A 26,687-nucleotide genomic window follows, 5' to 3' on the forward strand; every position below is an offset into this window, starting at 1 on the left:
TTTTAAATATATTTTTATTGATTTCAGAGAGGAAGGGAGAGGGAAAGAGATATAGAAACTTCAGTGATGAGAGAATCATTGATCAGCTGCCTCCTGCACACCCCACATTGGGGATACAGCCTGCAACTCTGGCATGTGCCTTGACCGGAAATCAAACTTTTCTGGTTCATAGGTTGATGCTCAACCACTGAGCCATGCCAGCCGGGCTTAGCAACTTTATTTCTAAACCAAGGTCCATCGTATCATTGACTGCTTGTTCAGCATGTGCCCAGTGTTTTACCCTTGTTTTCTGAGGAAATACTTAAAGGATGTATTTCACAGATGAGGGGAGTAGGATGCCCAAGGATACACAGCTGCTAGTTGCTATAGTTACTATCAGTGTGAACACTGTCTTATGCTCAAAGCCCAAGCATGTTTCACCCACCACACTGCTATGGTTAATTAATTACTGGCATTATTTCTGTATGACTTAAATAGACTTTGTTTATAATTCCAAGGCAGTCAGTAGTCATTTAACTTTTAAAATATAATCTTTTAATGTCCTTATTATAAGAGGAACTCTAAAAGTTCTGCCATGGTTCTCTCTCATCCCGTCAAAGAATAAATGGTTTTTTCTTTCCTTTCTATATTATTCCCTCCCATTCATCTTTTTTTCTTTCCTCCTCTTCTCCATCCTCCCCCCACTTAAACATATATTGAGTACCTGGTCTGTGTTAGACACTGGAGGGGCAAAGATGAAAGGGGAGAATGCAAAGAAAATAACAAAGGAAAATACAATATTAAAGTAAAAAATAGATTGCTGTGGGAACACAGAATAAGAAGCAATTGGAGGCTTCTGGTAGGCTTTATAGGACAGTTATTTGAGCCGGAGACTGAAAATGTGTAAGAGCTTATTGGTAGAGGAGGAAAGGGGCTTTAGAGCAACATGATTATGTGCAAAGACATAAAGACATGGAGGAGTAAAGGAACTTGGCAAGTTTAGGCAAAACTTAGAAATTCAGTGTGGCTGTGGTGTCGGTGCACAGTGAGAAACACACGAAGTAGTCCAATTGTGAAGGTTTTTATAGGAGAGTGTGATGTTATGCTTGGGTGTTTCCAGCATGGGATGAGATGATAATGTTTAGGGCAGGAGGCACTGGGAAAGCCCTGTTAGAGGTCACACCATAGTCTTCAGAAGCCATGGACGGAACTAAGATTTGGGGGAATTAAGGAGCGCAGCCAGATATGGCAGACCTTGCGGGAATAGAATTATGGATAAGGAACTGCACATGATAGTAATGCTGGTGACAATGAAAAAGGCACCAGCTGTCAGAACGGATCTTGGTTCAGCAATCTCAGTATTTAAGTTCTGGCTAAGAAACACTTCAAAGACGAGACTCAAAGTATAAGAGAAAGTTTATTTAGAAAGTCAAAGAGGTAGAAGTGAGCTGTAGAAGAAATGAGCTCAGGAAACAAGTTACAAAGGCAAAAGAAGGGCCCTTGGAGCGGAGGAGAAACAGAGAGGCCAGGGAATGTTCCTGAGAGGAAGGTGTGAGCGTGCTTCAGAGAGAACCGAAGTGGGTCTTGAGGGTATTTATCTGGAGGTCTCAGGGGAGGATCTCAGTAGAATATTCATCAGCTTTCCAGATGTGTCTTTTCAGGGTCCTGGTCTGCACTGATTGTCACACCAGGGCAGCAAGCGGGTCATTAGTTGATGAAGCTGATTCTGATGTCAGCCAAGGCTTCACTTGTCTGGTTTTGCTGCTTGTCTGGGCCTGGAGCTGAAACACAACTGAGCTGTAGATGTTACCTCCAGGGGTTAATGCTTCAGTCCCTTGTTCCTCTTCCCAGAGAATTTACCGAATGACTAGCAACATGCCCTGGGAGGAAAGGTCAGGGGAGGGTCCAACTGCATGACCAGCGATATGAAAGGTCAGGGTCTAAACGGCATGACCAGGGATATGCTAGTGGAGGAAAGGTTACCCTGGGGGTGAATTCTTGTTTTCCCAGTTTTGCCTGTTGCTAGGCGCCCTGGGCTTTCTGCCCTGGTGACCTTCTATACCTGCCCAGCATCCCTTCTCTGCACATACCTGTCTAACTGCCTACCGCGGTAATGTTTGTATTACTTGACATCTGGAAATACAGTATTCAATATTTATGCATTTTTAATATAACAGAAACATATCCTTTCAATGTATGCATTTTATTTTGCATGTTGACTAGAATTTTCTAAAAACCACAGTTGTTAACTATAGTTGTTAAACTCACAAAAGTCTCAAGCAGAGGAATCTGAAGGTGATTTAGGCATTCCTGGATAGAGAAGCTCAGTGTGTACATTTCGTTTCTGTATGTATAAGAGCCTCAACTGAGCTCCTGGACCACTCCTGCTGCTTAAGTGGTGTTTGTTCGAATGCTTCTAATTATGCCTTTGAAAAGCATGTGCGCTGATGTCTTTAACAGTAGATATCGTGCCAGTAACTTGGACCCAGGACAACCGTGTGAAATTCGTGGCCTTAGTGTTGGGTCTTTGTGACAGAATTTGAGTGCTCATGAGACTTTCTGCCTACTTTAAAATTTGAAGTATGAATGCTTCAAGTATTTGTATTTATGTCATTTGCATAATCTGATGGACTCTGTCATAGGAAGCATTTTAAGCGTTATTACATACTGTTTCTTCATATACTCATCTGAGATAACTTTGGTTAAGTGTAAGCCATGTTAATCTATCTATATCCATTGATTGGGTGACGGTCCTTAGTCCGTGCAGAGTTAAAAGCCAGGTGTTTCTCTATCAGCACATGCTGTTGAAAGGCTTGTCCAGCTGTGAATGCTGCTCACCAGTTCAAATGCTACCTGGAGGCAAATCTGGCAATTGGGCAGTGTTTTTGTATCCTCATCTGCTTCCACATTGTCGGTCTATTGACTCCCTTTGTCAAACACAGAACATAGACATTCATTTAAAATCATATAGTTGTCTAGATGACTCAGGATACAGTGTCCCTCAATGAACAGAGTTAAAATAAGAAGACACATAACACATGTAAAAGATGAGAGAATTAAGTCATTTAAGCCCATGCGGAAAGTAACTTTCAGAGAAATATTTTAGAAAAATGATGTTTAATATTTACTTTATGTGCAGTGTCTAATGAAGTTGATGACTAAACAGTAGCTCATGAATTAAAGTTAAGCTTTTTTGCATGAAATTTTACAAACTTAATAACCTTACATCATTTTCAAAACTGTCATCCATATAGCTTTTCCCTTTTTAAGACAAACGATAACAGGCCCTGGTTATGTACTCAGATTAAGATATACACTGAGTGGCCAGGTTATTATGATCTCTGAACGCATACTAATCTGGCCACTCAGTATATATATATATTAGAGGCCCGGTGCATGAATTCGTGCATGGGTGGGGTCCGGCCAGCCTGGCCACGGGGAGGGGACATGGGCAGTTGGCCGGACTGCCTGCAGGTCGAACTCCTGGTCGAGGGGACAATTTGCATATTAGCCTTTTATTATATAGGATATACTCTGAGTGGCCAGATTATTATGCATTCAGAGATCATAATAATCTGGCCACTCAGTGCATATATTTAGCTCAGATGACAGAAACACTAATTTAAATTTTATTTAAAGTGTATAAACACTGTAGTGTTGTATCACTTAGTATTCTTGTTAAGCAGTACATTTGAATTATTCTAAAATAAGTGTTTATTTCTGAATTTTCTTTAGGTTACCATTATTTTAGTTTCAAAACTTTAAAATGTGAAAACTGAAAATTTCCTTAAAATGATTACAACTAGCAAGACATTTTAGAAACAGTGCCTTTATGAATATAGGCATTTTATTAGGTGATACTTGCCAATGAAATCATTATTTTTAATTAAGTACAAATATGATTTTTTTGGTGTTTATTATATGAAACAAGAATTTAAATGTTTTAAAATTCCAAGTTCTGTGCAGGGTTTGCACAGCTAGCCGAAGACATGGACTAGTAACTTTTAAATGACACAGTGAGAGGTTTGCCTTTTATAATGAAATATTTTAATTTTAAAAGTTTTCTCTTTGTGTTATTGGAGTTCCTTTAAATGAACTCTAAGGAACAATAGCCTTGCTCTGGAGAGAACCTTTAATGAAGGGACAGGAGAAGAGTTTGAGCTGAGATGTGGTGGGGGAGGGCAGAGTGCGGAAGGTTGGTGCGTTGTGGTCAGGAGGAGGGCCATGGCTTACAGAAGAGCCCTTGCTAGGGGAGCAAGGTGCTTTTGAGGAATTGAAAGGCTAGTGGAGGAAAATGAGTGATAATACTCGGAAGCTCAGGGTGTGTTTGGAGAAGGGCACGTGTAGGGCATGGGTAGATGTGTGCCAAGTGTGCGGCAGGGCTGAGAGTTGGCTGTGTGACCGAGGGCCAGATAATGGAGAGTCTTAATATTGTGCATATGTACTCTGCAGTTTGAAGTTTTGTGAGCTGAAGAGTGATGTGAAGTGATCTATCTTTTGCTAGGTAACCCTAGTAGCAGGGTCTGTTCTTGCTTGCTCCTGGGCCTTTTGCTTATTTATCTGGGAGAAAATAGCTACCTGGTCCTGCCACTCTGGGCTAAGGTGCCTTCCCGTTTGAAGAATGGGGTTTTTTGTTTGTTTGTTTGTTTTTAAATATATTTTTATTGATTTCAGAGAGGAAGGGAGAGAGAGAGAGGGAGAGAGAAATATCAATGATGAGAGAGAATCATTGATTGGCTGCCTCCTGCACACCCCACACTGGGGATGGAGCCTGTAACCCGGGCATGTGCTTTGACCAGAAGTCCAACTTGGGACCCTTCAGTCCACAGGCTAACACTCTATCCACTGAGCCAAACCGGCTAGGGTGGAGAACCGTTTTTTTTTTGTGTTTTTTGTTTGTTTGTTTGTTTGTTTTAATAATATAAGAGAGAATGGAAAACATACTCTTACTCTAACGATGTGCCTTTTCTGATGAAGGAATAAAGGTACTCAGGTGGGGAAGGCTAATGAATGTTTTGGAATGTTTTCCAGGTGTACATTATAAGTGCAATTCTGTTGATTTGGGTGTGTTTAGTTCAGGTTTCATAGCAAAAATATAATTATCAAGCTAAAGTAGTCACTGGGAGACTGGCTGCCGGGCTAAGGTGCCCTTAGGGAATCAAGCCCGTGTCAGACTCAGCAGTTCTTTGGAACGCTACAGCAACTTCCAGACGCAGGGTGGGTGGGTGTGTGTGTGTGTGTGTGTGTGTGTGTGGCGGGAGGGTGTGTGTGTGTGTGTGTGTGTGTGTGTGTGTGTGTGTGTGGCGGGAGGGGGGGTGGGAGGGAGTCCCATAAACAATTCATTAGTATCAGAGGATCATTAGAGAACTGCTTAACTTGATTGAGAACAAACTGATAGTGGATGTGGTGCCTCAGGTCATCATTGACCCGTTTACAAAAGCAGGTCTTCAAGGGCCTCTACTTCTCAACGGTCGTTATGACTCAGATATTTGTGGAACAAAAGTGCATTTCTTTAAAATCATTCCCTGGTTTATTCTGTTGAATTCAAAATGTTTCTTGTATCAGTTAGCCTGAATTACTGATGTTTGGGTAGGTCTGGTGAGAATTTAGTGCTTTTATCATTATTACCACAAGTTTTTCTTTCCCTGAACATTCAGCATGATTGTGAATCAAGTTGTGTTCTTATACTTTCTTCTTTGAAGAAGAAAATTTATTTTTTGGTTCAGGAAGAAAATGTTTTTGCTTGAATCCATTTATCAAAATGACAAAAAAAAAAGAGTAAATATTGCTATACATGGATTTTTAAAATTTAAAGAAAATATTTTTCCTTTAATTTGTTCAACAAACAGGTTTGTGGTTATTCTGGAGAATATGCAAACGTAAGTTCAAATGTATATCTTGTCTGAAAAATAAAGGCAAAATAAAAGAACATGATTTAGAAGAAGATACTTTCAGAGACATAGAGCCATAGATAGATGCAAAAGTTATTGGCAGGTATTAAGGAATGAGTTCCTGTTTTAACTAATAGAACATCTTTTAGCCCTAGCCTGTTTTGCTCAGTGGATAGCGTGTCAGCCTGTGGACTAAAGGATTTCGTGGTTCGATTCCGGTCAAGGGCACATGCCTGGGTTGTGGGCTTGATCCCCAATAGGGACGTGAAGGAGGCAGCTGATCAACGATTCTCTCTCATCATTGATATTTCTGACTCTCTCTCCCTCTCCTTTCCTCTCTGAAATCAATAAAAATATATTAAAAAAACCCCACCAAAACATCTTTTAAAATTGCCAATTTCCTAACATTTTTGTATTGTAAAAGGTGTCATAACGGTGCCTGCAGTAAATTCCTGGCCCCTTATGTTTGGAAGGGATCTGGACATATTTGTTCGAGTCTGTGTGAGAGACATGCTCTGGATCAGAATTAAGTCTGGTGTTACTTTGGCAGTGTTTCTAGGATATATTTCCAAGGCTCCTTTCTATTGGCACTTTCCTGCCCAGGTTCTGGTGATAAAGATCCCTGTCTTGCATTCTGAGGAATGGCCCAATAATATGTAGAGACAGCCTCTTCAGAGACTGGTAGCAGCTTGTAAATCTTTTGAGATGGGGCTAAGCAAGCAGACCTAGCTTACAAAGCGACAGAGATTATGCAGTGACCTGTCTGACATGTCCAGCTACTTTACTGCCTCAGTCTTAATGCTTTATCTCATGATAAAGACCACCAGCTCTGGCGACTCGGAGCACTTGACTAAGTCCCTCAGAACCTGGTGTAACACAGTTCTCTGTCGAAAGGTTTGAACAGCACATGAAGCAGTCACATAGTCATGCGAGCTTCCCCAACATCTTTGATCAAGAAATTGGCTCAGCAATAACCAGTGGAAATAAAATTGAAAAGGGGAGTAAATTGATACATTTTAGACATAGTCTTCTATATTTATCTATACTAATAAAAGGGTAATATGCTAATTAGGCTGGGAGTCCTTCCGGATGTCCTTCCGGACAAAGCCATGGTGGTGGGGCCAAGGCAGAGGCGGTTAGGGGCAATCAGGCCAGGAGGGGAGGGCAGTTGGGAGTGATCAGGCCGGCAGGGGGGGGGTAGTTGGGGGCGAGCAGGCTGGCAGTGGGGGACAGTTGGGGCAATCAGGCCTGAGGGGGGGAAGATGGGGGTGAGCAGGCTGGCAGGGGGGGCAGTTGGGGGTGAGAAATCTGGTGGGAGGGTAGTTGGGGGTGAGCAGGCTGGCAGGCAGAGTGGTTAGGGGTGATCAAGCAGGCAGGCAGGTGAGTGGTTAGAAGCCAGTGGTCCTGGATTGTGAGAGGGATGTCCGACTACCGGTTTAAGCCCGATCCCTGATCCCTCTGGGATCGGGCCTAAACCGGTAGTCGTACATCCCCTGAGGGGTCCCAGATTTGAGAGGGTGCAGGCTGGGCTGAGGGATAACCCCTCGTCCCCCGCCCCCCCCCCCCCTGCACGAATTTTGTGCACCGGGCCACTAGTTCAAATATAAGCATGAACAAAGGACCACAGCGTACCAGTACTTTCTTACTTTAGCTTAAATTTCTGCGTGGGCTCAGGACTTACAAGACTTTGTTTCTTCAAAAACTGGTTCATAGTTCTAGCTTTTTCTCAATTAGACTGAACTCATTCCATTTATGATTCTCAAAAGAAAGGAATTTAATGTTGCCTTTTCTTTTAAAACTGTGTAGAGAGACATAGAACGTGGTGAATACTGGCCTAGAGAAAGAAGAAAGCCTGTGTCTGCTATGACATCATTTCAAGAGGAGACTAAAACAGAGGCATGTGTAGGTGTGTTTTAAGCAGCGAGGGCTCTTGGACTGTTAGTTTAGTCCCAGTGGATTCTTAACAGAATGTCGGCTGTTCCATTATCTTGTACAAATATTTGGCACTGGAATTCTCTTATTTACTAACTATAAGTAATACAATATTTTTAAACCTCCAATCACTGGGAAAGGCAAAATAAACAACTGACATAGACCTACTTAGCACTGAAAGCTTGCAGGGTTTAGTATTTGACAGGGGAGAGCCTGGAGTTTACCATTTATCACTTAGTGAGTGCAGGCCTTTCATCAAACTTCTTGTTTATCAAAAGTGTTGGTTATGTAGCATGTACCTAGGAGTCAAAAGGCACCATGTTTTAAAAATACTAAAATATACAGTAAAGTATGTTATATTTTGAAATAGTTTTTATTTGGGGGAGTTGAATCTCAGACTGTACTAATTTTCAAGGATAAGCTAATCTGACTTCTGCAGTTTCAAAATATGTTGAATGTTAGTTATGAAAAAAGGGTCTATGTTTTTAGTTATAATTTAAGAGAGTAGCAGGTTAAAACCACCTTCCAGTATTTATAATTTTTACTCTTCTCCCAGTGAAATATATTCTCAGTGAGGCGGTTCTGTGACACTTGGTTGATTATCTGCTTGCTTGCACAGAAAAACATGTAAATGTTCAAGAAAGACATTACATCTTTGTTTTAATATAAAAATTCTTTCCTAGTTGGCATTTATATAGAAAAACAGTTTAAAAATAACTGTTTTGTCTATTTGTGGTAGGAAACTGGACAGAATGAAGCTCAGTTTAAGGCTTACTAATCGAGAGTATTTTCCTATATTTGTCCACTGCTTATTAAGTTTAATATTCTCAATAAATATACGCCATCAGTAAATTAAGTGGCTTTTTAAGGGCAGATTTATTTATATTTTGTTTTCTTTAGATTGATAAGTTAGAAATGAAAATTAAAAAGAATCTATCTTCCCAAAAGTGAAAATTATTTGAAATATTATTTGCAAAATCAAATATTACTTTCTTAGAAATGTTATTAATATCAATTAGTAATAGTAAAGAAGTGAAGATGTAAAAAGAAAATAAATCACTTTAACTTATTAGTGCTTTTATCAAAGTTCAGTTTAATGAACTGTTAAGCACCAATTGGCTACATGGTACTATATACTTCATTATAAAAACTGTAAAATGCCCCCAGCCAGCATGGCTTAGTGCTTGGTCTTGACCAATGAACCAGGAGGTCAACAGTTTGATTCCTGGGATTCCGGGTTGCAGGCTCGATCCCCAGTGTGGGGTGTGCAGGAGACAGCTGATCAATGATTCTCTCTAATCATTGGTGTTTCTCTCTCTCTCCTGCTCCTTCCTTTCTGAAATCAATAAAAATATATTTTACCCCCTCACCCCCTGCCTTCCCTCATAGGTTATACAGTCTGTTCGATGCTTCTATGTCTCTGGTTCTATTTTTGTCAATACTTTAAATAATAAAGAATTATATATATATATATATATATATACTAGAGGCCCAGTGCATGATTGAATCATGCACGTGTAGGGTCCCCTACACACTTTCGCTTTTTGCGGTGGAGCTGGGTGCCTGTCCGCTGGTGCACCAGGCCTTTCAGAAGCCTCCGGCTCGGCGGAGGCTTCTGAAAGGCCTGGTGCCGGAGCAGACAGGCACCCAGCTCCCCCACTTTTGATGGTCCGTGGCCGCTGAGGGGGGCTACCCTGCTGTTGAGAGGCACAGGGGGCGGGAGTCCGCGGCAGGCCCCTTCAGCGGCCACGGATCTGGCCGTTGAGAGGCACAAGGGGTGGGAGTCCTGCCTCCTGTGCCTCTCAACAGCAGGGTAGCCCCCCTCAGTGGCAGTGGATCTGTGCCCCTCACCCCGAGTCCCGCCCCCCAGCCTCCCACTGCCCAATCGTGGGCGTAGCGGAGTGATGGTAATTTACATGTTACTCTATTATTAGATAGGATATATATATATATATATATATATATATATATATATATATATATATATATATATTTAAAGAACCTAAAATGTAAGTAAGAACAAAAGTTAATTTTTAAATCAATTTCAAAAGAAGCTGTTCTGACTCACTTAATATAAGTTCAAAACCTAAGAACAAAAGATGGAATTGTTGATATAATTTGTTGAGGATTTTGACATAGCAATTAAAGCAGCATTTGTGCTTTATCTAGCCATATTAGGAGGAAGGAAAAAATAAAGGAATATTTTTGGACATCCTTAAATTCTTGATATTATTGGAAGTCTTTTTTTTTTTCCCTACCGGAAAATATTAACGATGGGAATATAGGGGTTTTAGGTCATTCCTCCTTAGTTCAAAGACAAGAAAGGTTTTATAAATACATGCATGAACATGTATTGCATGTGTGCCCAGAAGATGGGGGTGTACATGATGAATTGTGAGGTATTGCTAACACCACCACCAACATCCCTAACATAATATGTGCTATGTACTAGCCGATATTATGTGTGCTCTAATGTATTGACTCATTAACTTCTCCCAACTATACTATGAAGTTGGCACTATGTTGTCCCTATTTTATAGATGAGACACAGAAAGGTGAAGTGGTTTGCCAGCTATGAAGTGGTAGAGCTGGAATCCGAATCCCAGATGCTTGGTTCCCAAACCTGTGCTCTGAACAACTTAGTGTTCTGTTGTCTCTCAATCATGGATGGAAACACCTAGCTCCATTTTCTCTTGTAACAAAATAGAGTTTATGACATTTTATGTAATATTTTTTTGAGGAGTAAAATAAATAATATATGTAAATCTCTTGCATAATAAATGATTTGGGCATCCATACTGGTGTGTATTTACTCGTGCACACAATTGCATATACACTTACATACTAGAGACCTGGTGCACGGGATTCGTGCACTGGTGGGACGCGTGGCCTGCAGGAATCGGCCTTCCGTGGGAGCACCGCTCATCCCTGTCAGCCGAGTGGTGCTCCCACTGTGGGAACACACTGACCACCAGGGGGCAGCTCTTGAGTGTCTTTCCCCTGGTGGTCAGTGCTCATCATAGCGACTGGTCAAGCGGTCCTTCTGGTTGTTCTGCCATTTGGTTGCTGGGCTTTTATTATATAGGATAAGTATATTGATATTTTACATACTTTAAATTTGATATAGTCATAATGCTTGATTACATACAGATGGGGCAAAAGTAGGTTAACAATTTTGAGTACACAAAATGTAGAGTTTATTCTTGTATTATTATTTATTCATTATTGTATTATTTTCCATACGAACAATAATAACCCTACTTTTGCCTCATTCTGTATACATACATATATATCTCTTTTCTGCCAATAAATAAAATTCAGGTCTTCATTATTGAACAAAACCCCATGTAAGATAGAATTCTAAGTTCAAATTTTTTAAAAATAGGTTTTTATTGATTTTCAGAGAAAGGGAGAGGGAGAGAGATAGAACATCAATGATGAGAGAGAATTATCGATTGTAAGCTTCATAATTTTGTGATTTAAATGAAATATCCTGGGTAATAATTCACCCCACAGTGGTTTGAGCAGACTGTATGTGTAGTTTTAACGAGTAACATTGCAGGAGAGATCCAAATTTCCAAACAGGGTCTAGTGAAAGAGACCTCTGGGATGGTCTATAAATTACATTTAAATATACACTTGTTTATTTCATTATAGCACTCCTATTTTGAGCTTCTAAAAGAAAGTTTAGCAAAAGGATGATGGTTTCTGAGCATAAAGTTTCCAGTTGTCATCCACCCACTTTAGTCCTAATAACCATGAAGCATAATTGGGCTACTTACAATTTTCAGCCATTTTGAATAACTTTTTCTACGTAAAACATATATAACATCCTTTGGCTACCAACCTTTTTCCTTTGGTGTGAAGGCATCAGGGGGGCTATTTGTTTTTTAAAATTTTTTTTTACTTTTATCAGAGTGCTTCATACACATAATTTAGAGTTAATTTCATTCTAAAAGTCTTATTATGAGAAATAGTAGTCCTTCACCCCTAACAGTTCCACTCCTAAGACACAGTCACTTTCAATTTTTATTTTAGCAGATTGCCTCGAAAGCACATATTTATGTAACTCGTCTCATTCAATTAATTTTCAGTTTTAAGCACTATGGGCTGACTTCACACAAAGATGAAGAACTGGCCCCCTTCCTCCCTTTATTTCCCCCTCCCCCGGGCATACTTCCTATCTCACCTCAACGCGGACACCTCATAATTTTGGTTGGATCATTGTTTACATGATCATGACTATGTAAATGCTGTTCACAGCTGGGCTAGGCAAAGGACTGGTTATAATTTTTTTCTGAAATAATACTTTCTTTTTCTTGGAATCAACATGACTGTTTTCTATGTATTTCTGTTTAATTAAACTCTTAAACGCCCCAGTGTAAGTTTCATCCTTATATTTTCATATATTTGGGGCATTTTATTGATGATTTTTTACAGAGCTCCCTCTCCCAGAGCATTTTAGACCTGCTCCAGTCTGGACCTGCTGAAGAGTTGCTGTCAGGTGCTATTCCTTTACTTCCTAGGGCTGCAAAGGGTCACTAGAAGGTTACTGGCAGGATCTTGGCTCAGCAACCTCTGTGCTTGAGTTCTGGCTAAGAAAGAATTGAAAGTCAAGACTCAAACTATAAAAGAAAGCTAATTAGAGAGACACGAGGTAGAAAAAGTGAGTTGGCGAAGAAATGGGCTCAGAAAATAAGTTACAAAAGCAAAAGAAGGGCCCTTGGAGCTTCGGAGAAACAGAGAATCAAGGAAAATGGGCCTGGGGGGGAGGGCGTGGAGAAAGATGTGGGCGTGGTCCTGTGTCTTGAGGCTATTTACCTGGAGGTCTCACGGGGAGGGTCTCAGTAGAATATTCATCAGCTTTCCAGATGTGTCTTTTCAGGGTCCTGGTCTGCACTGATTGTCACACCAGGGCAGCAAGCGGGTCATTAGTTGATGAAGCTGGTCCTTATGTCAGCCAAGGCATCACTTGTCTGGTTTTGCTGCTTTTGCTCTGCCTGGAGCTAAAACACAACTGAGGTGTAGATGTCATCCCTAGGGATTAATGCTTAAGGTATAATGGCAAAAATCAGGTCAGCGAGAAGCTACAAACCATATGCACTCGGAGGTTCAGAAAAGGACTGTTTATTCGCACCGGTGCTGGCCCAGCAGAGTCATCTCCAAAGGCTGAGTTCCAAACAGCGGGATTGGCCTTATATACCCCTGGGCTCTTTGTCTCCCAGATATGGCATACATACATATTCGACATTCTTTCTATGCTACATGCTAAGCTTCCGGGTATTTCTTGGGCTTTCCACACCCGTCCCAGTTCACGCCGAAGGCCTGTTGCCTAGGCTACAGACGGAGGACTCGCTTCCTTGTTTGCGCCTAGGGGAGAGCCCTGGACCGCAGGGGAAGAGTGCCAGGGGCGCATGCACACAGACCTCCCCTGCTTCTCACTGTCAATCTGCCAAGAAGCCAGCCAAGGAGGTGGTTACAGTGATGCAGCCAAGAGGTGGTGGGGGTGGTTATCTGCTCTCAACTTGCCTTCTCAAAGGGAGTGGTGCAAAGGCCTGCATGGGAGTCCCATGAGGCCAATTTCCAGTCCCTTGTTCCTCTCCCAATGAATTTACCGAATGACTAGCAACATGCCCAGGGGAGGGTCCAAACTTCCTGACCAGCAATATGAAAGGTCAGGGTCTAAACTGCATGACCAGGGATATGCTAGTGGAGGAAAGGTTACCTAGGGGTGAATTCTTGCTTTCCCAGTTTTGCCTGTTGCTAGGCGCCCTGGGCTTTTGCCCTGGTGACCTTCTGCAGGAGGCCTATCCTCCTTGCTCTGCTCCTGTCCGTATAGCTGCCCATCACTCTATTATTCTGGGATTTTCTTTTGGCCTCATTCCTATTTTAGGTCCCATGTTTCCTGGTATCTGAGCCATTGTCCTCTGTTTAGTCTCTCATTTTAGGGAGACATCTTCCAGTAGTTTCCTGAAAAAGCAAAGAGAGGAGGTAGATTTTTTTAAAAAGCTTGTATGCTTAAGAAGGGCTTTAGATAGCCTTGGTGTTCATATTGATGGCTATAGAATTATAGGTTAGAAATCATTTTCCCCTCAGAATATTGAAGAACCTCTTTCACTGTCTTCTAGCTTCCAATATTTTTGTTGAGAAATCCAATGCTATTTTAGTATGATTTAGTTTTGAACCTTTGCGGAAAAGGTATATAAATTTGAACTTCAATTCTCTGTACTTTATCCTCTACTGTACCTTCTGTCCCCAATCCTGAGACTCAGTTTTACGGTTTCCACAGAACAATGACCCCTCCAACTTCTGTGTTGGTGGGGGTGGATAGTCACCCAGTTGCATAGCCTGGGGAGGGACCTGCGGGTTCTAACTTCTTCCTAAACAGGTTTTCAATAAGTCATCCTCTTTTTAGCCCTACCTTCCAGAAGTATCTGAGCATTTGAGGGCTCTGTAGTGTGAGTTAGGTTGTTCCAAACTCTCCCCAGTACTGGTTAAGCATTCAGCTTTTGAAGGACTGCTGAACAATTTGCTAGTTTTCCATCTTCTTTGCACCTTCCAAAATATATTTGCTGTTAATCTTTTCCTTTATCTCTGGGTTATACCCTTTAAATATGTTTTTATTGATTTCAGAGAGGAAGGGAGAGGGAGAGAGAGAAACATCAATGATGAGAGAGAATCATGGATCAGCTAGCTGCTTTGTGCACGCCCCCTACTGAGGATGGAGCCTGCAACCCAGGCATGTACCCCCACTGGGACTCAAACTGTAACCTCCTGGTTTATGGGTTGATGCTCAACCACTGAGCCACACCAGCCTGGCAGGTTTATACCTTTTAAAATATCACTATTGTTTTTCCAGTGAAATTCCAAGAGGGACATGGGATAAGGGGAGGTGTTTAATCTGCTTTCTCTCTTAGAAAATCCTGGGGAGTGGGAGTGACAGGGAACCCAATCATTTTTATAAATAAACGTTCCTTTAAGAAAGGACTTCCTTGAGATTTTACTATTTTGTCTGCACACATAGAATAAGAAGAGACATTCAATAGGGGGGGATGAATTTCCTTTATTTCTATTGGGGGATGAATTTACAAGTCACGAGGGGCTTAAGTAGGAAAGTGAGATTTTATGCCCCTCCCTTTCTCCTCAAATACTTGCAGGGGACAATACTGGTAGCCTTTGCCATTCTTGCCATTCTTTGGTCAACTTTCCTTTAAAATAACAGACGAATTGATTTCAGTATTTTAATAAAAGAAGTTGGATTCCACACCCTCCACACCCTTCCTGCTTTAGTTTCCCAATAAAGATGTTTTGAAAAAATACCAGCTATGTTTGCACTGGACAGGGATTTTCCTTGTGCTTCAGTGAGAATGACGCTGATAGTCTTAGGTGGAGATAAAGAGCTTTATTCACCACCTCCAATCCTAGTTCCATCTGTGTGCATTGGGTATGTGCCTTATGTCAGGCCGTGTGTTAAGTACAGTATTTAAAGCATTACATGATACCTCTTGTCCTCATGGAGTTTATATTCTAACAGATACTGTAATCTGGTTAATAATGGTTATCTTTAGGTAGTGCTTACCATGAGACAGCACCTGACCTGCCTGAATCCTTAACACAGCACTGCCAGGCAATTTTAACATTCTCATTTTACATGGGAGGAAACGGAGGCTTAGTGGTTTGCTCAAGGTCATCCAATTGGTATGTAAGGAGCCAGAATCTGAAGCCAGGTCTCTTTTATTTCAGAGCCCATGTTCTTCCATTTGTATAGTTAAAAAAAAAAATCAACAAAGCAATTTCACATACAATGTTTTATAAAATCTCCTATTATCGAACCCAGTGAGGGCACTTTTTTTTTTTATCCTTACCTGAGGATATGTTTTTATTGATTTGAGAGAAAAAAGGAAGGGAGGGAGTTTTGGAGGGAGGGAGGGACAGAGAAAAAGAGAGAGAGAAAGAAACATCCACCATTGCCTCCCTCCCATAAGCACCCCAACTAGGGATTGAACCCGCCACCTTTTGGTATATGGGATGAAGCTCCAACTAACTGAACCACTTGGCCAGGGCAAGGGCCCTCATATTTTAACTAAAAGTAATTATTCTCAGCTTGAGAGATTTGATGGGGAAAAAATCACAAATTAATTACATCTTTTTGGGGCTGTGTCCTATTATCAGCTTGCCTGACTTGATTACATTTTAATGAACATTATGTTTAGGAATAAAACTTCTTTGTATAACACAAATTTTACTTTAATTACAGTAGGAGAACTTAGCTATTTTAAGGAACTCTGTATTGAATAATATTTAAAGCAAATAAAATAGTGTGTAATGCAAATAATTGCATTCTCATTTCCTTGTCTAAGCACATGCTTTTCCAGTCTTCATTTGTTTAAAATGTTTAGATAATAGTAACCCAGGAAATATGGGGAGAGCCTGTATATTGTTTCTTTTCTTTAGCCGTGTAAATTGTCTTAAATGCTTAAAGGCACACTAAATTATCATAGTATAATTCACATAGTAAAACAGAGGCAATATTTAAAATAGAAATGTGTAAGCAGAAATCCAGGGGAGTCAAACGATAACCAGAAACTCTCATTTAGAGAAACTCAAGGAAATCTGAAATTGTGTTGTTGTTTTTTTCTTCAGTTGGTAAGCTGATCATTATTTCCACTGACATTTATTGAATACCTGCTGTGTGACAGCTACTGTTTGGACACCGGGGATGAAATGATGTTTAAGGATAGGCTATCTGCCAGTCAGAACTGGTGGTCTGGCAGATCAGTGAGCACTGAGACTTGTGGGGGAGGCAGCCAGCTGGCTTAAACGCCGAAGCCTCCCAGGATTGATGTGCAGCCAGCAGAGAAACCCTGATGCGTGGAAGATGGAATAAAGTAAAATAGTAAAGAACAGGAGATGAAATACTGGAAAATGATGATGAGGAAGAACCGTGGCACACTGCTGGAAATTAAGGCGAAGTCCGGGAGAAATGGACAAGTTAATATTGGATTGTGTTTCACAAACTAGTTCAGAATAGTGTTGATATAATACTTCACAACTTCGAAATTTAAAAAATTTCAGCCCTAGCCGGTTTGATAGAGCGTCAGTCTGCGGACCGAAGGGTCCCAGATTCGATTCTGGTCAAGGGCACATACCTTGGTTGCAGGCTCCTCCCTGGCCCAGGTCCTGGTTAGGGCTCACGCAGGAGGCAATCGAGTGATATTTCTCTCTGTCTTTTCCTCTCTCTTCCACTCTCTCTTAAAAAAAAAAATCAATGGAAAAATATCCTCCGTTGAGGATTAAATTTTTTCAAAGCACTTTCCCATTTATCAAATCAACCTTGATAGCAGTAAAGAAGGCCTTATTTTTAATTTCATTATACAGATGAGCAAACTGATGCCAGGGCAGTATAATGATTTTGCCAGAAGGTCACAGAGTGTGTTTCAGAGCTGTATTTGAACTTCAATCTTCTGACTCTAAATTCAGAGCTCTTTACACCATTCTAGAAGGATAGCAGTAAGGAGAAGAAAGAAGAGAAAAGATCTGCAAACTAGGTTGGTACAGATCCTCTCATGAAACCGCGTGCGCTGGGAAAGTAAGAAACATGAGAGACACATGCTGACACCGTTACCAGAGATGTGTATACATGTTCCCAATACTGTTGAGGACAACCGATGGTTTTGTAGTGAAATATGACACATAAGTACACTTCCAACCTTAACAAAGCTCAGCGGAGCTGTAGCTTAATTCTTGGTTAGTTTTGTTTTATTAAAACGATGGATTAGTACCATGCCTAATAGATGCCTCAATTAGATCCAGCCCTTAAACTAATTAATGGCAGAGTGATTCTTTGTGCAACAACCAACACGAGGATGCCTTTATCTAGGACTTGGAGGTCACTGAAAAAGGAAATGCAGCCCTAGTTGAGTAGTTCAGTTGGTTAGAGCGCCGTCCTGATACGCCAAGGTTGCAGGTTCATATAATCCCTGGTCAGGGCTCAGGCAAGAGTCAACCAATGAATGCATAAAAGTAGAACAACAAGTCCATGTGTCTCTCTCTCCCTCCCCCTTCTTCTCTCTCTAAAAAAACAAACACACAAATAAGAAAATGTAAGCATAAATGCAGTTGAGCTGTGTATGCTATATTAAAAGTTTTCCTTGGAATTAGAAGACGGGATGTTTGAGACGAATGCAGTGGCAATGAAGCAGAGACCGCTGACCATGAAGCTGCAGCATCATTTGCAAAAATAATTTGTTCTTTGAATTACATTTTAGATTTAATTTGTCATAAGGTCAAGTAAATCTGTGCCCTGTACCTTTCCCACCCAGGTACCACTGAGTTCTTGATTGACTAGCTCACTCTGAAAGGTGGCCATGCTTTTGATATTGCCTCTTCCTGGTTGCTTTCCCACACATCTTCACAGCATTACCTTCTCCTTGTCATTATGGATTCACCTTAAAGATTCCCTTCATGAAGAGGCCTCTCCCGATCACCCAGCCCCAGGGAGCTCCCGGTCTCTGACCACATAGTGATCTGCTCTGTCTTCATTTATGCTTTTATGGAACACCTGCTTTGTGATGAGGAACACAATAAAGTTCCTGGCCTTAAGGGAGTTGCCACTCCAGTGAAAGGAAATAATCAATAATCATCACAACCTGGTACCCCCATTCTGACCCCGCACCAGAAGCAGAGTGGAAGATTCGAGAACAGTGGCACTGTTTTCTTTCTGCTGCAATTAGTGCAGAGAACTTTCAGAGAACCCATTCTTTCTCACACTTTTACTACTTACTTCTGTAAAGTTATCTGCACAACTGGAGAGCTGACAAGTTATACCATAGAGAACATGGCTGGCAACTTCTCCAAAATTTACTATGCACATTTGTGAGCAACTCACGTTATCTACTTTTTGCGTTAATTTTCTCGTTTGCAAAATGAGGTAGACCTATCCATTTCACCAGGTTTTTGAATGAATTAAGTATGAAAGTATTTGAGCCCTAGCTAGTTTGGCTCAGTGGATAGAGCATTGGCCTGTGGACTGAAGGGTCCCAGGTTCGATTCTGGTCAAGGGCATGTACCTTGATTGCAGGCTCGATCCCTGGCCCTGGTCAGGGTGCATGTGAGAGGCAACCAATAGATGTGTCTCTTTCACATCGATGTTTCTCTCTCTGTGTCTCCCCTGCTCCCTTCCACTCTCTAGAAATCAATGGAAAAATATCCTCGGATAAAGATTAACAAAAAAAAAAATTATGAAAGTATTTGGTACGTAGAGCACTAGGTGGATATTCAGTGTTGTCTGCAGATGTCTCTAAGTTGCTGAAATTTCCCCCATCTGTTCCCGAGGGAGCATCCCAGATGTGCGCCTCTTTTCTTTCATTGGATAAACAGCACCGAGTAATATTTAGCTTGTCTCAGATGGCCATATTTTGCTTTGATGCTACTCTAACAGCATTAATTTTCTGTTTTCCTACAGTATTTTGGAAGTTTACTTGTCATTTTCTGTGTGGAACTGGCTTGTGGTGTTTGGACATATGAGCAGGAAATTATGGTGAGTTCAAAATGGGGTACAATCACAATCTGAAACTATATCCAGGTCAGTCTTATAGATCAGATCCTTTGGAGTAATTTAGGCACATGGTTATTGATTTGAATATTTATACTATAGGATAACATGTAGTCCCAGTACTTCTGAAAAGTAACACTGTCTTTTCTGTGTCTAAAGCATAGTTCCAAACCCTAATTTGCAATATTTCCTTTGGTGTACTATGATATGTGTTTTTAATTCCACGGATTGCTTAAACATGGATATAATAGACTTAAAATAATATGTGTTTTCAAGTAGTTTTACCAATTTTTGAGTATATAGTTCGGAAAGATTCTTATTTGCAACAAGTTTAAGAAAGCTTGAAAATCTGCCCAAAAGCCTTATAAAAAGCTGTCCACCCATGACTGGGAGGCACGCATCCCCTGTTGGCCCCACGCTGAGCCATAGTCCACTTCAGGATGCGTTATTTGAAGAGTTGCTGTGTGTTTCCTCCAGCCTAGAAACACTCTGACAGTTGGACACTTGGCTACATGGAAACAGCTCTTCAGTTTTTCTCTCTTTTACTTTTGCAATTAAAACCACGGGACCAACATTTATAGTTATACTAGTGGCCCAGTGCACGAAATTCGTGCATGGGGGGGTGTCCCTCAGCCCAGCCTGCACCCTCTCCAATCTGGGACCCCTCGAGGGATGTCCATCTGCCCGTTTAGGCCAGAGCCTGGTAGGATCGGGCCTAAACGGGCAGTCGGACATCCCTCTCACAATCCAGGACTGCTGGCTCCCAACTGTTTGCCTGCCTGCCTTCCTGATTGCCCCTTACCACTTCTGCCAGCCAGCCTGATCACCCCCTAACCACTCCCCTGCCAGCATGATTGATGCCTAACTGCTCCCCTGCCAGCATGATTGCCCTTATCTGCCCTTCTCTGCAGGTCTGGTCACCCCTAACTGCCCTCCCCTGCAGGCCTGGGTCCCCCCCAACTGCCCTTCCCTGCAGGCTTGATTGCCCCCAACTGCCCTCCCTTGCAGGCCTGGTCCCTCCCAACTGCCCTTTTTTGCAGGCTTGATTGCCCCCAACTGCCCTCCCTTGCAGGCCTGGTCCCTCCCAACTGCCCTCCCCTGCTGGCCTGATCGCCCACAACTGCCCTCCCTGGCAGGGCCTGGTCCCTCCCAACTGCCCTCCCCTGCTGGCCATCTTGTGGCGGCCATCTAGTGTCCACATGGGGTCAGCCATCTTTGACCACATGGGGGCAGCCATCTTGTGTGTTGGAGTGATGGTCTATTTGCATATTACTCTTTTATTAGATAGGATTAGAATGGATGAGAATAAGAGTTTCTCAGTCTTAAGATGTTAGCAGTCATGTTTGCTTTACCATGTGCACTTCACTCTTGCTCATGTAGGCCATTATTACTTACTTACCGTTTGTTCACTTTATTGGTGGACGTTGGTAGGTTTACACCTCTGCATGCCTGTGATCGCTGGCTGTTTTCATGGTGGCGGGCCAGATTTCCCCACTGTAAGTGTCAGGGTAATTCCAGTAAGATGATGCTTTTCAACATGGAGTCCTCGGACTGTCTAGCAGGAGTCACCAAAGGTGATTCTCAAAACTATGCATTCTAGGGCTTGAGGCCAGGTTTGCTAAATCAGAATAGAGGGGAAAGCAGAGGGAGAAGGGGCAGAGGACTGGGCATGTGCATTTGTGACAGTTTCCCCAGTCGAGTCTTCAACTCTTTAAAATGTAAGAGTTCTTAAGCAGAGAGGCAGATCATTTTGTATTTGTTTCGGAGAGGCATTTCGGCAGCTGTGTAAGAAAATTGAAGTTGTTTTATGGTACTGATGCAGTTATTAAAGATTTTATGCTGAATCTGCTGTGACACTGTTTTGATTACTAAGTGGTAATTGCAGACTAGTTGGTTCTCTGCATACTCCAATTTATATGTAAATGATGCTTTGACACTGCCTTTACTCTGAACCCCTCTGAAAGCCCTCTGAAGCGTCCCCAGTGTGTGACAACTCTCAGAAAGAAGAGAGAATTTATAATTATTTATTTCTCTATGAAAATTGAAAAATCGACACAGGTTCTAAGTAATTTAATGTAACTTAACTTTCTGAAAATGAAATCTATTAAATAGGAATACTCGTGCTATCTTTGAGAATCATATTTTCACTTCTTACCCTAGAAACTTTGCATATGTAGGGGGGTGAAAAATTAGTTGTTTTCAGGGGTTCAGTTTTTGTGTTTCATTGATAAAGAGATGGTCTCTTAATATTTTTCTGTTTTTGAAAAATGCATGTGTCTCTGACATTCAAGCAAAATATAGAAAATTGTATAATTAATTATTGATCCCCTCACCTCAGCTTTCGATTGAATTGTTTTGGATAATTAAAGCGTTTTTAGAGATGAGTTTACTTTCTCTGGATTTTAAAAATGGTTTTTACGGTGTTTATGTCATACTAATGTTGGTAAATCTCCTAAGTTAAAACAGTTTGAAATGAATTAATTTAACGTATTTGACTGGAAATATTTTGGTTCTAATATAATTCTAAGAAACTTGAGTTCATCGAAAAGAATTTATCTTTACTGTTTAGATACCGTCTTCTATTCTGTTAAGGGGCCATCTGCAAATATCTTTTAAGTATCACAGTGGTAGTAGGTGGATTCAGACTGTCATCTCAGTTGATGGCGTACATCACGGTTTTGCTTATGGTAATCTTCCCCATTAATCTATCCTTCACCAGGATAGAGCAAGGCCTGTGTAAAAGTAAGCAATTTTTGCATGTTTTTAACTTGTTTTTTCACTAACAGCAGTGTGAGTGAAAAGTGCCCTTAGAGTTTATTAGCTGCCAAATCGCACAGAATCTAGCCTGTGCATAGATTCTGTGCGATTTGCGCTCTTAGCTGCTCCATGCAAGGAGCCAGCAAATGCGTCTTTTCCTTTAAGGACCAGATCCTAGTACTTTATTCCAGAACCTCAATGATCTCTGTTTCTTGCCACATTTGGTCTCAAGACTGATTGTGGCCAAAAGGGAGAAACAACTTATATTTATTTTGGAAAATAACATTAAGAATGAGACTGTCCTAATCACCAAACCAAAAGATTTGACATCAGACTGTCTGTTTCTCCATTCTTTCTCCATATATTGTCACCTCTTATTCGTTATTTCTTCTCTCAAAAAAAAAATCTGTCAGTGATATTAGGTCAGATGATAAATTTCTGGAGAATTCATTTCACTTTCATGTGTTTTATGCTCAAAAGGATAGGAGACGATAATAATTTATAGTAAGTAGCTTGCGCTCTGGTTAGCACCTTGAGCTTTGCTGAAACCACATGAACACTAAGCCCGTGATGTAGGGAACAAAGTTGTGTGCCCAAGTACGTGTTGGGGTGTTTTCTTTTGTACCATGGCATTTCCAAGTCATAAAAAAGAAAATTAACAAAGGGAAAAAATGAAGAATGTCTGTGGTCAGGGATTTTTAAACTACCCCTATTGGTATCACTATTTTTAAAAATAAGATTTCCAAGTGATCCAATTCTTGAGTGAGTGTCAAGCTTGCTTGTCTAAGCCTGGTGTGTGTGACACCACAGGTCAGATGTGGATGTCTGCCCAGCCTCCCAGAAGCCACGTTAGCACTGCACGCGCCATGACACGGGGATTTGTGCGCCCCATTCCTCCTGGGGCACAGTTGGTAACAGACTGTTGCGCTGACTGGATTTCTGGTCCGGTGTTGTGTTGGGTACCGGAAGCTCTGGCACGATTAAACATTCTGTCAAGGGACACGGTGCTAGGTGACCTGAGAATAGAAGCACAGACAATGCTTCAATTTGGGAACTGATCTTTCTAGAATTCCAGCATGCCTCTGAAATCCAGATTTTGAAAAGGTGTTCACAAACTTATCCCAGAGTGACGCTTGAGTTGAGCTCTTTTTCTTCTTGATTCTTCCCTGTTTATGTTAATACCATAATCTGCAGTTTCTTCAAAAACAGCAATTTTCTGGAAATCAAAAAGCACTGCTCTGCAGGGATGGTTTGTTGTGAGGAGCTCTTCAGGTGTGTCTGTAGATCACACCGTGCACTTGTCTTGTGATCTCCTGGAGCTCAATGCTGGCATTAGCTGACTTTGCATTACTTTGCTTTATATGACATACCTCTACATTTAGTACAAAAACCTACAAGCAGAGATTGCCCAGTAAGTATTTAGTAGCTCTGAGTTAACACAGGCTACAACAGATATAAAGTACTTGTCAATTACAGCACATTCCAGGCATGTGTGAGTATGTGTATGAGACTATGAGCGACCGAGTTTGTGAATCTGTGAATGTCTTTGCGTCTGAGTGTGTGTCTCTGTGTTACAGTTGCTGATATTCTGTTTTTTATCTTCAGCTTCCAGTACAGTGGTCAGACATGGTCACTTTGAAAGCCAGAATGACGAATTATGGCTTACCTAGATACCGCTGGCTTACTCACGCTTGGAATTTTTTTCAGAGAGAGGTAAGTGCTACCATTGCTGAGGTAAAGGGTGGTCGGCAAACTCATTAGTCAACAGAGCCAAATATCAACAGTACAATGATTGAAATTTCTTTTGAGAGCCAAATTTTTTAAACTTAAACTTCTTCTAACGCCACTTCTTCAAAATAGACTCGCCCAGGCCGTGGTATTTTGTGGAAGAGCCACACTCAAGGGGCCAAAGAGCCGCATTGTGGCTCGCGAGCCGCGGTTTGCCAACCACTGGTATAGAATAAATGGCGTACTTTCAAAACAAATGTTCAAAGCTTTGGCCTTGGTCACGTTCTCTGTGCTGAAAAGTTAAGCCTGTGATTCAGTTACCACTGGTGTGATTCTTTATTGAGAAATACCTTAAGGAAAGCCAGGTTCTGCTTTCCTTCCCACGTATACCATTTCCTCTACGTTTCACATGCTTCTCTATAGTTTCAAATTTTTTAAAAAGCCTCTTTACTAAGCTACTGTGAAGTTTCCTTTTCATGAGTTAATAAATATCCACCTTCTCTTTGAATAGATCATTTTCTCATCACTTTTAGAGCTATTTGTATTTTAAACATCATTTAAAATTTTAAATGATCATTCTCACTTGAGAATTAGGAGTCAATATGTTGTTAAAGGCATGAGCTTTCTAGTCAGAAAATTCTGGCTCTCCTGCTTCCTGTTTCATGAGCTTCTATAATTTCCTTAACTTTCTTAAGCTTCAGTCTCACCTGTAAAGTGGGGATAATACAATATCTCCTCGAGTTCTTGAGATTAGATAAGTTTGATCTTATTTAGCTTATGGTTATTAACAATAACATTACAAAGTATAGGGGCTTTTCTTACCTAACTTCCACACAGCACTACATGCAAGCATCTGCTCACATGGGGACTATATTTAGATGCTGAAAGTCTGGTGACTTGAAGTTCATCACTGATCTTGCTTCAAACCAAGCTTCTCTTCCAAGCAGTTTCCTTGTGAAGGGAGTGACATTTCCAGATGACCAAGTGTATCCGTTTCCTTTCATTTTATTTAGAGCTGGGCCACAAAGCATTTGAGGGCCAGTGTCTTCCATGATAGATAGCCAGCTCTCTGCTCAGTTACTCTGGCTTGAATATGGGCAGAAGTTCAAGTCCAAGATAATCTCCAAATCTGGCCCTTTGTGTTCTCGCTGTTGAGATGGTGACCATTATCATTGTAACACAGATTTCCTGTTTATTTAAATGTGTCCTGACTTTGTTTGTTTACTGTTCATTTGTACTAAAAACAACATGCCACAAAAATAAGTAAAGCATTAGGGAATTTATAGGAAGCTGTGTTTAGCTACTGCCCTGAGTAGAAGGTGCCCAGAGTTCTTTATTTTATTTTTTTTTTGCGGGGGGAGGAGGGTTGTGATGTAGACCATGATAATACAGGTTAAAAAACAAAGCACTTTTTTTTTTTTTTCTTAAATGTTAGGAAAAGGAGTTCCACTTAGATAGAGAATGTACAAGCATTGCAAATTTTAGATTTGTTGCATGCTAAATTTCCTCCTCCATATCTTAGGCCTATTTCACCCCAGAGGAGGTGGTGAAGACCTCTGGGTATCCTAAAAGATTAAAAAAACACCCTTGCACTAGTTTTCTAGGGCTGTGGCTATAACCAAGTACCACAGGCTGGGGGGCTCAAACAACTGAAACGCACTGTCTCACATTTCTGGAGGCTCAGAGTCTGCGATGACGGCATGTGGGGTTGGTTTCATCGGAGGCCTCTGTCCTGGGCTCGCAGATGGCTGTCTCCTAGTGGCTTCATGTGGGCTTCCCTCTGCATGTGTTTGCGTTTAAATTTCATCTCCTTAGAAGGACATCAGGCATATGGGTGTGGGGTCCACCTGATGGCCTTAATTTAATTACCTCTGCAAAGACACTGCCTTCAACTATGGTCACATTTTGGGGATGAGAACTTCAACATGAACTTCAGGTGGCATACAATTCAGCCCATAACATTCCTTTTGAACAAAATAAATAGTAGAGCTATTTATTTGGTGCTGTTCTGTGCATGTCCTTCAGCCTCGTGGACTCTCAAGCCCTGGGGATGCTTATTAAATACCTTATTTAAAAAAACAAAACAAAACAACCTCCTGCTTTATAAAAATGTGGTTATTTTAACATAGTGGTTGGAGAATAGGCTTTGGAATTAATAGGTGCTGCTTCCTGCTGGTCTGTGATCTTGGCAAGTTACTTGGGCCATCAGAGCCTCAGTTTCTTTATATATAAAACGGTGATGGGATTTTCTTGACTTTGATACAATGTTAGCTAGAGTGGCCCTGCCTCACGCTGTGGTTTTGAGGGAGGCGGGAAAACTGCAGGGAGATGTAGACCACAGTCATACGCGGCATCATAATGCGTTTGCTTAAGGGAGTTTTCAGGAAAAGTTTCAATTCGGTATCTTCTGCTGAGGATGAAAAACAACTGTGTACAAAGAAAAAACATCTCAGTGACATTAAAATTTAAAAAAAGTTTGGCACCGAAGGTGATATGCGTAAGTAATTTGGAAGAAGCAGTTTCTGTGGAGCACCTCATTTCCTGACAAGGCCAGAGGAATGGGCTGTCCTGTGGTGGATGGGGTTAGAATGTGCCAAGAGCTATTCTTCTGTCATCAACCAGAAAAGACACATGTCGTTAGGAAATGAGAGAGGCGCGTGCTCTCTTAGTGCAAGGATTTTTAAAAGACTGACTTGGAACTCTTGTAAGTCGTGTATGATTTTTAGAAAGTAAAGTCTTTCTACTACATACGATTTTTTATGGAATCTTAATGACATGAAATATGTGATGTCAAATGCTGTTTGACTTAATCTGTGATGCCTCTGATATATATTCATGGCTTTGAG

The 26,687-nt window shown here is 41.2% G+C and overlaps 1 protein-coding gene across 3 annotated transcripts in view; it reads left to right on the plus strand.

Moving 5' to 3' along the window:
* TSPAN12 (tetraspanin 12) overlaps nt 1-26,687 on the plus strand; it is a 72,250-nt gene that overhangs the window by 25,704 nt on the left and 19,859 nt on the right. For all 3 annotated transcript variants that reach the window (XM_079786400.1, XM_079786399.1, XM_079786401.1), the window contains 2 exons: nt 19,267-19,341; nt 23,719-23,826. In XM_079786400.1, coding sequence (XP_079642526.1) covers nt 19,267-19,341; nt 23,719-23,826 — 183 coding nt within the window. The remainder of the gene's footprint in view (nt 1-19,266; nt 19,342-23,718; nt 23,827-26,687) is intronic.

The sequence above is a fragment of the Cnephaeus nilssonii genome (assembly GCF_951640355.1).
Source record: "Cnephaeus nilssonii genome assembly, chromosome: 12".
Taxonomy (NCBI): domain Eukaryota; kingdom Metazoa; phylum Chordata; class Mammalia; order Chiroptera; family Vespertilionidae; genus Cnephaeus; species Cnephaeus nilssonii.